At 37.0% G+C, this 12,430-nt stretch overlaps 1 protein-coding gene across 1 annotated transcript in view; it reads left to right on the forward strand.

Moving 5' to 3' along the window:
- Positions 1-1,735: 1,735 nt before the first annotated feature.
- The window catches only part of LOC145671091 (NACHT and WD repeat domain-containing protein 2), a 183,050-nt gene continuing 172,355 nt past the window's right edge, over positions 1,736-12,430 (forward strand). The window contains exon 1 of the mRNA XM_081739848.1: positions 1,736-1,855. Within this exon, the coding sequence (XP_081595974.1) occupies positions 1,753-1,855 (103 nt within the window). The 5' untranslated portion in view covers positions 1,736-1,752. The remainder of the gene's footprint in view (positions 1,856-12,430) is intronic.

Genomic DNA, 12,430 nt, shown 5'->3' on the forward strand with positions numbered 1-12,430 from the left:
TAGTACATCGTTCAAATTAGAACACAGAATTCGAAAGAAAGAGAGATACACATGTGTGATTGATCTGTTTTGTCTCAGCACAGAATAACTCTCGGAAAAAGAATTTAAATGAAAAGAATACTTTAACGTATCACAATTATATCTTATGGACTAATGGTAACGGATGATAAATGAACGGCCTTCTGTCCAAGTTATGAGTGTGTGAAAATGGAAAAAATAAGTTTGAACCAGATTAGGTTTATAACGACAGTCAGGAAGCAAAGATCATGTATGATGAACGAGAGTTCAAGTAATCCTTGACATGATAACAGTGATTTTCACAAATTATGTGAATGCAATTTGGGCGAAAGTAAGCTGCATTAAAAGGTTTCCTCCTCGTAATACGTAATTCCGTGGAAAATTATAATTCCGAGCACAGAAGCAATGAAACTCGACAAATCACAACCTGTTGCGCGTGCTGCACAATTATACAAAGAAATACAGAACTACCGATTTATTCTGTTTCATACAAAGGAGGATAACTGTGAAACACTCAGAAGTACCTTGTACAGTATTTGTGCAATGCAGTATGTGTGCACGAAATAGCTGTGAAGAATAACAGTTCACAGTCTGATGTTGTCAACCGGGGCTCAAAATTTTCTTGGGCCCTTCATTGCCCCCCCCTGAGAAAAGTTCTAGTTACGCTACTGTAAGGAGATGAAATTCGGTATACATACTCCTCTTTAAAAATAAGTGGACACGTGTCTCAGCGTTTTTAAAATTCCTGTTTTAAGAAGAAAGGAGCATTTACTAATATTTTTTTCCGGATTGAAAGCAACACTTTCTTTTGTTTGTGATGACATCACCAGAAAATGGATGAAAATTTTGAAATGAATTTTTGATTATACTTAGTATTTACCTCGAGTTAGGCTTGAATCATCAGTTCGATTAAAAGGCAAATCCTAAAGAAGTATGGGGTTCAAGAGTCTCATTAGGCCCTCAAGTTAGAAAGATGAAAATCTGTATGTAAATTCCTAAATGCAAGGAAGTACACATGGCCAAGGATTCTCCAAAATTCCTGTTTTAAGGGGATGTGTAATTTCTATATTTTTCCCCAACATTGGAATTGATACCGTCTGTTATTGTGATTACATCACGGAAAACAGGTTATCCATTTGTAATGATTTTTCGAACATAGATTTTGCCTCAAAGTTTTTATCAGGTCACATTGATTCTAACGGGCGTATCCTAAGGAGGCAGGGAAGTTCAAATGGTATGTCAAAACTATAGCATCTTATGAGATATTAAAATTACATTTTCATTAAAATGTGTATTCTAAGGGAAGGAGGAGGTTCAAATATTTTCTGTAAATCTATTGTCCCCGTGCGAAGAATGAGCATTTCATCTAGTTAATAAATACAGTAAAACATAAACTATTACGAACAATAAATTGTAAAAGAATTAGCAAACAAGCTGTTGTTCTTAACAAAAGTTTATTAATTTCTCGAGTAAGAGCATAATATAAATTGTTTTATTAATTTTATGGACTTCCGCAAGACGAACCACTACAGCATACCTGTTTTCTTTGTTGCAAGTGATGTATTTGCGCAAGAAATTTTCCCTTGACGTTTGTTGTTGTATTTTCTATGTAAAAATATTGCATTTTTGTATATAATAGTACTTTATAACACTTGATATTACTTTATGTATCTTCACAGCACATTATAATGTGTTCCTATTATATTCTTCCAGAAGAATTCGTAAATAATCAACATGGACGATCGAACAATAGATCGTATATTTGCCGGATCTCTCGATGATCTACCACCAGTAAGCTCCAAGATAGTTAGAATATTCACCAGTTCAACATTCACAGGTAAGTGACTAAATCACTAGTATTTAACACCTTTCAGACGAAAGACAGGCTATACCCCATCATTGCTTTACATTGTTATTACGACTGAACTACGGGTTATGTTCGTAGCTGTGTCCTGTGCACATCGTGGATTTCGTTGGCCACGTGTGCACATTCATTGGCATCACTTTATTTAAATTTGATTGGCTAGATAGTGCAGATACACTTTCTGTCACAGGGGAAAGCTTAATTGGAAAGTGTCCTATTCACGTTTATATTATTGAGAATGGAAGCTGATCAGAGTTTGGAACTTCACGAGGATTCCGGCTCTGATAACTTTCTAATATCAAAGATGTATTCAATTTTGTATGAATTATTTATTATCAGTACCCGTACAATAAGCTCTAAATACAACGTCATATTTTTTTCTTTCCATAAAGGATTAACGAAACATATTTTAAACAAATATTTTTTTAAATGTTAGAACAATTGAAGCACTCCACCAAATAACGATGTATGACGAAATTTATAATGTACTGAGACATCAGTGGAATTATGATGTATAGAACATGTCTAAAATACAAGTATACTTAAAGGCTTGTTTCTCCATTGCCCAAGACAAAGTTCTAATATGCTGACAAACTGTGAGCGGAACAATGCTGTATATGCAAGCATACTTTAGTTTTCTCCGTTGTTCTATTCACTGAAATGTTTCATCCAATGTTATTCAGCGGAATGCTTCAATTATTGTAAGTATAGCAAGTCACATACGGTATCTTTGTAGTTTTCAGAATTGCTTTGAAAATCAAACCAACTCAAATGAAATGTTTTCTACGAATTATTGAAGAACATTTAAAAACATCTCCGTCTGTTGGAAAAAAAATACTGTATTTTAAAGTCCAACCGCAAAGAGTCGTTTTCGTACATTGCCAGCATGAATAGGATAATCTTTAATACTGTACGAAGTAAATTGTCCAATTAATCCTTGAATGTTAAGATTACTTTTAAAAAATAATTTCGTGAGTTCTATTTCTTAGTCTAACTTAGGCTGAATACTATAACGTTAATTTTCTGTTTAGTTCACACTTCGTTCGTTTTGATGTAATAAAGAATTACTTAAACGTAATTCACTAATTAATTGTTCAAACTGATATAACACAGAATACGGTATAGACCCTATTTGAATTTATGCATTTTTCGAAAATACTTTAACATTTACCGTATTAATTTTTACAAAATATTTTATTTATAAACTAATGTACACTCATTCACCATGGCGTACCTTTTTATGATTTAAATTAACTGGAAAAAGCCTAGATATTCATGTCAGGCCCAAACTAAATAACATAAGTAGACAGATCTGGCAATAAAAGAAAATGATATCATACGTTACAGACCATTGTCCATAGTAACATATACATATTATCGTTATAATACATAACATCATAAATCAAGACAGGAAATATTTTTGTAGTCATAGGTGAATCTGCCACTCCATAGGCTGTAGACTTGTAGACTTTTCTAAGAACTGGAAGTTGCTCCTAACACCGGAGGTGGTAGAAAAATCTAGTTTACGGTTTTCGAATTTACTTCCATAGAGCAAAACCGGTAAGATAAAACGAAAAATAATTTCTGATATGGATTTAGCGTCCCAAGAATAGATTTCATCGCCACTCCTATTCGTCTACTTACACCGGAAAAATCAACCGTTTTCAATTTATACAGTGATGACAATAAAGCAAAAACGCTAGTAGATACAGAGAAGTGATTTCTTAAAATGAATTCAGCGACTGAGAATATGTAGTATCTTCACTCTTATTTCTCTATTAAATATATAAGAGGGCCACTATTTATATTTTGATCCTAACAATGAAAAAACAGTAATTTGTCATTGAAAATTGATTTATTGTTTTTCGAAATAATATTCTTTATATTCAATACACTTTTGCATTCGTTCGGACCATTTGTCAAAGCATTTTTTTTTTTTCAATCTTCTTGAGACATCTCCATAATATGGTTTTTGAACGCATCAATGGCTTCTTCTCCCGACGAAAATAGTTGTCCACGCAATTTATTCTTGGCATTCGGGAACAAGAAGAAGTTATTGGGTGCCAAATCAGGACTGTGCGGCGAATGACACATCAATTCGATTTTTTGAGTATTCAAATACTCGGCTGTTAGACGAGATGTGTGATAGCTCGCATTGTCTTGATGAAGAATGATCCGACGGCGCTTGTTTGTTTTCCGTATTTGACCGAAGACTTCCGGTAAACAAATTGTTGTGTACCATTTAGAGTTGACCGTTCTACGTTCCTCTAAAGGCTCAATTGACACATGATCAGTTATCATGAAAAACCATTGTTTCGATGTGCTTCGAGCACGAACAACTTTTGTTGGATTTGGTTCATCTTGAAACACCCATACAGTCGACTGCTGTTTACGTTCCGGCTCATATGCATATATCCATGATTCGTCACCTGTTACAATCTTACACAAGTCTTTTGAAGCACCATCATTGTATTTATTTAGCATTTGTGTGCACCAATCGACGCGAGCTTCTTTTATAGTTTTTGTCAAATTATGTGGGATTCAATGAGAACAAACCTTTCTCACAGCTAAATGATCATGTAATATTTATATATGCTGGTGGAACTAATGCCTAGGGTTGCCTCAATCTCACAGTATGTCACATGTGGATCTTGCAGTATTAAGTTTTGCACAGCATCAATGTTTTCTTGAATAACAATTGATTTTGGACTACTTCGCGAATTTCGTCAGTGAGCGAATGGCGGCCATGAGTAAAATCGTTTTACCAGCGTTTCACAGTGGCAAAGGATGGGGCTTCATCGCAAAATGTGGAAGTAAGTTGATCGATGCACCTTTGTCTTGATAATCCAAGTCGAAAATCGTAATAAATCATCGCACGAAAATTTTCACGAGTAATTTCCATTTTCCTGTTGTCACGCAATCTTCAAGTCAACGTAAACAACACAAATAAAGCTATTGACGAAACATTTGAAGTAAGTCATAGTCAACAATGTCAAACGTTTCTATACAAACAAAAAAAAAAAAAAATAGCGCCAAACTACAATCAGTGTTGCCAAGACTCAAAATATAAATAGTGGCCCTCGTACCAACTCCGGTATCAACATCAATCTCCATAGGGCAAAACATGGTAAGAAATAGTGAGAAACGGCTTTTTCATATTGATATAGTATTCAAAGAACATATTACATCTTCCTCTATTCAAAAAGAAGATGATAGGAATCTACAATTTCCGTCTTAAACACTGATCGTCATAAGTAATAATAATAATAATAATAATAATAATAATAATAATAATAATAATAATAATAATAATAATAATAATAATAATAATAATAATAATAATAATAATAATAATAGCGAAAATTGATTTTTAATAGGTATATGGATCCGGTATCGCAAGAATAGATTCTCTTTCCAACTTGATATTTATAGAAAAAACAGGAGCTGCAGAAATCGCTACAGTTCTCATTTTCAATTCTGGTCCCTTTATTAGAGCAAAAACGGTAATAAGTTGCGAGAAACTGTTTTTATATGGATTCAGAGTGACAAGAACATTTCCGACCTTATCTCACTATTGCAACCAGAAATAATGGATTTACCATTTAGGTTTCAAATTAGAATTCCCATTGTTCTGGAAGTCTACTAGTAGCTTCACAATGTGAAATGCAACTCATTTTTTGTTTCTTGCTTTTTGTGAAAGTTCAATAAACCTGAAACGGCTTTATGATTATTTGCTTTTAAAGTGACAAAACTTGCTACCTTAAATTGCATGGTTTGTTTTTGGAGTGTCTGAGTAAAATAAAAAAGTTTGCTCTACAGCTCAAGGACAATATTGATGCATTTCTCAAAATAATCATAAAAATAAATAAATAAAAAGCTGAAAGACAAAGAGAGATTTGCATTTATATGAATTACGTTGCAACTACAATCATTAACATTGAGCGTACACTTGACGATCTCCAGCCTTGCCACTTGACGAAACTGAAAGTACTGAAGATTTCCTATCACTTTTGGTTCCTACGAGCAGGGCAAATCTGTCTTCAACATTGGGGAGGACGGATAAGACCATTCTTATATTTTTTTTTAAGCGATGTTCAAAATATGTATTTATGAAGTTGAGAAGCAATGCTGTAGAGGATCAGAGGAGAAGAGTTGTCTTCAACATCGGGAGGCGGGCAGATTGAAGCTTATTCTTGGGGGAGACATCAATTTCATCTTACTTTCCTTTGTGGCAATCAGACACAAATCAACACATTCCTCCCCAAAATACACATTTCACATCGGATTATTGAGTGGAATAGTCCCCTCAGTTTCAAGTTTGGAGGGGACATGTCTCCTCATCCGCCTGGGATTTGTGCCAGTGGTTCCAACGTTAATTAAGAAGATATCACACTGTATAAAGCAAACTTCTTCATGTAGCGTACACAGGACACTGTTACTTGTTTCATTGGCGCTCTGGTCTACTAGTTGCCGACATCATCAAACGCATGTAGTACTGGTCTGGCTAGTATTTGGATAGGCGAGCATTGGTGTAAAGCAGACGGCTTGATAGTAGTGTGGTATTCAACCGTCGACTTGAGGATATTTGAGAAGCTTTCTAAATCAAAGAAGTGACGAAATCTGAAAGAAGTAACGAAACAAGCTACAACGGTGATGAGAATCGTGTTGTGCTGACTGCGCATCTTCCAACTTCTAATTACCACTGCGCGGTTTATGCCCTTGAGTACTTCAACCAAAGAGTTTAAATTAGTTTAGTTTAAATTTTATTTTGTAGACACTAGACAAGTTTAATTTCCAAATGTCCCGATATTTTGTCTTAACGTTATTCATTAACAGGGACGGCGCCAGGAACGCTTGATGGGGTGGGCGGAAAGAGGCGGACCTAGTTGCTGGGTGGGCGGACAACGAAAATGAGAACTGGGCAATGTAGACATTTTTTGACAATAATTAAATTTCAATTTTTATACTCTTTAGTTAGCTAAGGCTCAGACCGAAATAGGGGAGAAACAAGGATGTGGAAAACAGCTGTGTTGGCCTTATAGAAGGTGCCATTCCAGCATTCACCTGGTAAGACTGAAGAAATACAGGACTTAGGATGGGCTGCGGGAGTTCGTGGCAATATGCTCGACCTACCAAATTCCGCGTGGCACACACACTACCTCTACTTTTAGCTTTTTAAATAATAATAACGGTGTGTTCTGTGTAGTCGAAGAAGTTCAAGACTGCTTTAACTCCTCTCCCTCCAAGAATGCACATGAATGCATAGAAATAAAAGAAGGTTCAAACAACGCAGACTAACAGATAATACTCTACTTTTCGTTAATAACATAAAATACACAATAAGTAGGTAAAGTAAAACAAGGATAAAATAGACTGCTGCAAACATTTTTATCTTTGAAGTATTTATTACAAGATATTACTGTATTTATTATATAAATGAGTAACTTCAGAAGTAATGCTGTCGTCTTCGCTCTCTCCAACATCTAGTTCATTTTCACTTTCCTCGAAATCGAACACTTCAAATTGCGAATCCTGGTTGTCACATGTATTTGTATTTTTTGTCTTTTTCCCCATTGAAGAAGAAGGATTATCACTAACATCAACGGGTTGAAAATCGCGCTTCTTTGAACACGAGAAAGACACCGAGCCTGAGAAGAAATCGCTAAATTTTTTCGACATATTAGCTGAACAAGCACCGACCGCCAAGACTTCTGAACGCAACAGAGATCAACTCAACAATGCTATAATAAGGGTTTTTACAAATCTGTTTAATGCCACACGGGTAAGACATGTGGTACATTGCTGTAAACAATTGCAGGTTGGAACCCTCTTATAAGAAACTATCGCGCCAACACAAAGCAAGGGCGCCGATTTCTCTGTAAATTGGAGGGGGGGGGGATTCAGATGCAGAAGGCATGCATGAGGATTTTAAGACAAATTAAATTCAAATTATGCCAAATATTGTATATTCATAAATAAAATGCGGGAGCGCACATGGGCTTTGGGGGAGCCCGGGCCCCCTTGGGCCCCCAGGATCGGCGCCCTTGACACAAAGCACTACTCTCCTCCCTCTCTTTCTCAAAATGAGACAATAGATAATACTGGCCAGCACTGTCCATTATTTAGTTGGCTTTTTAGAAAGCACTTTTTTTTTTTTCAGTGCAGCACATACAAACACTGGCGTTTCAATAGCACGATTGTGCGTGTGTGTTAAACTTCAATTCATTAATCACGACTTTTGGCATCATTATATTACTACAAGTATCTGTCTTAAAATCATTGTCCATTGCAGAGTTAAACAGAGTCATAGAACCTATTACATTACAATCGAAAGTAATACCTATTGCTTGTGAAGTCACCTTCAGTGCCGGATTTGCGTATAAGCTAAACAAGCTATAGCTCTCTTGGGGGCCCCAAAAATTTTAAAGAAAAAGTGGCTGTAATGTCATTTCCAAATAATAAGAAAAAGCAAAGATAAAACGCACATACAACAACGGTGTTCTGTACTGTTATGTATTAAGCTCTCATGAAGCAAGTAATAGAGCCCTGTTTTCCAACCCGCCTGCAATGGGATTTCCGTTGCCCAGCCCCGCTTATAATGGAACCCTCGTTTCCCAGCTCCGCTTATAATGGGGATTTTGTTTCAGAGCCCCATTTGTAATCGGGACCCTGTTTTCCAGCCATTACACTTAGCTACTTTAATAAGACTTCACAGCACAAGTGACACAGTATCTTGTATGCGGATAGAACTCTAGTGCTACCCTTTCTTGTACTATTTGGAATTCGACAAGAAATTGAGTCTGGTAACAGTGGATGCTTAAGAAGAAGGCATGAAACGACAAGCTCGCGAAATAATAGTAAAATGTAAAGGGATTACAGCCCTAAGCGGCAATAATCTTTACATCGCGAAATTATAGCTATTTTATTTCGCTGTACGTAAGTATGAAAAGTAGTTTGCAAAAGTATTTTCATAACTTTCAGAACTTGGCACTGATTTTCATAGTGATCTATAGAGTTGAGTTGATTTTGAGTTTAACGTCCCTTTCAGCAGCGAGGCTACATGAGACGGGACCTACTGATTAACGTGGAATCCGAACCACATGAGCTCCCACCGGGAATCGAACCCGGGTCTCCCACGCCAAAGGTGCGTACGCTAACCGCTTAGCCACGGAGGAGCTCATATAGTGATCTATAGAGTGCAATAATGGATCACTAAAGGCAGGGGCGGATCCAGGGGGCGATCGCCCCCCAGAATTGAATATGTTTTTATTTTAAAAATAAAACCTATCCTAAGAATTTTCACCTTTGTATTATAAACGTAAAATAAAACCTATTGACCTCGAACGACTGCCCCCCCTAAACATTCAGAATGGATCCGCCCCTGACTAAAGGAAAGAATAGGAGCACGAATCGTAGTGATTTCATCCATTCGTTCTAGGTATATGAGTCGTTCGTTTGTATATATTAACAGTATTTTATGTATTGTTACGTTCAGAACTGCCCGAATTTACCTTGTGTAAGTTAGTATGCAACAGGCTGAATCCATTAGGTTATCGGCACTAGTTACTACCAGTGGCGTATTTACGATTTTGTTTCGGGAGGGGCTTTGCTAACTTTCGGGGGGGAAGGGGCTTTGCCTGGAAATGTGAAAATTCTGCAAGATATTTCATTTACTTTATATACTAAGTGATTTCGGGGGGGGGGAAGCTTAAGCCCGGAAACCACCCCCCTAAATACGCCACTGGTTACTACATAGCAAGGCAAGGTACCAACATCTTTTCACGTCGCAGTAAAAAGATGTTACCTACATTTGTAGGTCTTATAATAATTTTAGTGCAACAGTTAGGTTTTTTAACGATGTTTTTATGATTTTCAGCCAGAGACGTATCTAGCCAGGGGCCGGAGAGGTCTAAGATCCCAGTTTTTTGAGTGACAAAAATAATTGAAGCCATTACTTACATATTTTTGAAAGTTTAGAGTAAACTCACGATATATCTATCATAATCTGGGTTTTAGTTGCCCCTTCTCCAGTTTTAACCTTCTAAGTTCGCCTCTAGTTCCAGCGAATTTGTGTCGTATTACACCTTGTGTAATCTTCGAGGGTTGCATTCCATTTTGAGTTGCTCCAGTAACCTGACCTGGAAAAAGCTCACACGATTAGTTGAGCTTCAGGCAGTAATTACCAACCCTGGATGATATTTAGACTGTATTTACTTACACGGATCCCTGGAAAGTTTCAAACTTTACCCAACTGAATAGAAACAACTTGAAATGAGAAATGATGCGGTCTCCACATATTGTAGAAGCATGGCGTGGAGTGTGGATCATAGTTGGTGCAAAAAGATCGGCAAGGGACTTTATTGGTACCAAATTAAACTACCGCTAATTTTACAAATTTTACAGTTTTTCTGTAATGTATTCAAAACAGTAAGTTAAGTTAACGAAATATACACGAAAACGTATTTACTTAATAGATATGTATTAGGTCCATAAATTACCATATAGCATATATTCAAACAGAAAAGGCGAAATTTTGTCGCTGAAAAAGAATGCTAGAAATAAATTGGCCCCATTATCTTCAATAGCTTAGGGCCCCATCAAACCTAAATCCGGCACTGGTCACCTTTATTATTCTCCTTCTGTTGCAGGGGTGTCATTTCAGACTTCGCTTGAGGGGGCAAGAACACCAACAACATAAGACTTTCACAGTTTGCACTAGTATATTAGTAGACAATCTATAAAGTATATGTATTCCTCAAAATCTTCCGGGGGGCAATTGTCCCCTCCTGTCCCCCCTTAATGACACCCCTGTTCTGTTGGGGTGGGCGGATGGGTGGGCGAGGCCATCCATCGGGTGGGCGGTTGCCCACCCCCGCCCACCCTTAGCGCCGTCCCTGTTCATTAATAAAAACAATCAAAGAAAGAAATGCCCTTAATAAATAAAAAAAAAACACGTCCCACGGTTAGGCTAAAGAAGACGATGATGATGAGAAATGAATGAAATGGTGGAATGAAGAAAGTGGGAGAAATCGCGAGAACACCCACGAGCACGGTGTTTGCCCTCCACAAATTTCCCCACGGCACGAGCTGGGACCAAACCAGCGACCGCAAACACCAGAGGTAAACGCTGTACCACTGCATCCCTATAATAAATCAAGTGAAAGTCTTTATAGTTTTTATTTTCTATTTTATTTAATTATTTATTTACGGTTTGAACAATAACAGAAAATTAACTACAGCAATAAAGTTTGGTTTTAACAACAGTTAAGTTATGTACAAATGGTGTCAATGAGTTCAATGGATGCTATTTCGAACGACAATCAGTTTTCCACACCATCATGGGACGATTGCTGGAAAAATCAGATGTACGGATTTGCCTTGTGCCTCTTTTCCTTGCGTACTCAACAATTTGCAACTCCGTCTACAAGAGCGAGATAAAAAGTAACGGCAATTTCGTTTGCGCAAATCTCTAAGGTATCAACTTTAAATTTTATTTTTTAGTCACTGACATCGTCATTCCTGCGTTTTACAGGTCGCTCTTGTTTTGTAATAAAATAAACTAAAATAAAATGTAATCAGTTTTTATATAATCTCCTTAATACGGTAGAAGTTCACTGAATGGTTAATTGTACTATGATGTTCTTAAATTGGTAATTTCCATGCGTTTGTCACTATTCATAATACATTTATACTACTGCAGGACTGCCTTCAATAAAAACTATATATAACTTATGGCATTCTTTATTAAAGGCAAGCAGATTAGGCTACGTACAACATCTAAACTGAAACTTTTAAAAACCATTGGATACATTGCAGAGTGACACTGTTGCTCCCCTGTCCCACTGCGCTTGCTTAGAAATTGATGTATAGAGAGCAGCGCCCTATGCCAAATGCCGCACTGTTATCAGGTAGTACCTTTCTTTATCATGCACAGAAGAACATCTGTTACATTCCGTCAATGTAATTGCTTCCCATCTCTTATCACCTTCTGTAGCACATGTGAATGCATTATACACCGTCAGCACGTCAATCTGTCGATGGCTCACATAGACTGCGATATGGCACTCCTGATGATGGCGTCTGTTGTGTCGTAGTGTTTCCCATAAAGTGATTCCTTCATTTTGAAAAAAAAAAAAAAAAGTCGTTTCGAAGTCAATGAAAAGATAATTCTTCACTGAGCACGCGTGTCACTTAAATCTTGATCTATGCACATTGCTCATCTTTCCGAAACATATTGTTACGGGATTCCACTTTCTTCTTATATTTTACGGCACTACTGCTTTTCACTACGTAACACAGTCGTCACTCGCCACACTTCATGGCCTCATATTCCCTTATCACCTACGACTCTTGTAGTACTGAGACACAGCCCTCTGACATGAGAACAGTGTTGCCACCACTTTTAATCCACCCTATGTACAACATGTATCGAACTCAATGGAGCATATTCAATAAGTATTGTAACTTTGCCTATAGTGGAAGACTTTTCAGCCACGCTGTACGATGAAATGAGGTGATAAGTGCCACAAGAAATTTGACAAAGCATTG

Source organism: Thermobia domestica, chromosome 15 (genome assembly GCF_964235325.1).
Source record: "Thermobia domestica chromosome 15, izTheDome1.hap1.1, whole genome shotgun sequence".
In the NCBI taxonomy this organism is placed as follows: Eukaryota; Metazoa; Arthropoda; class Insecta; order Zygentoma; family Lepismatidae; genus Thermobia; species Thermobia domestica.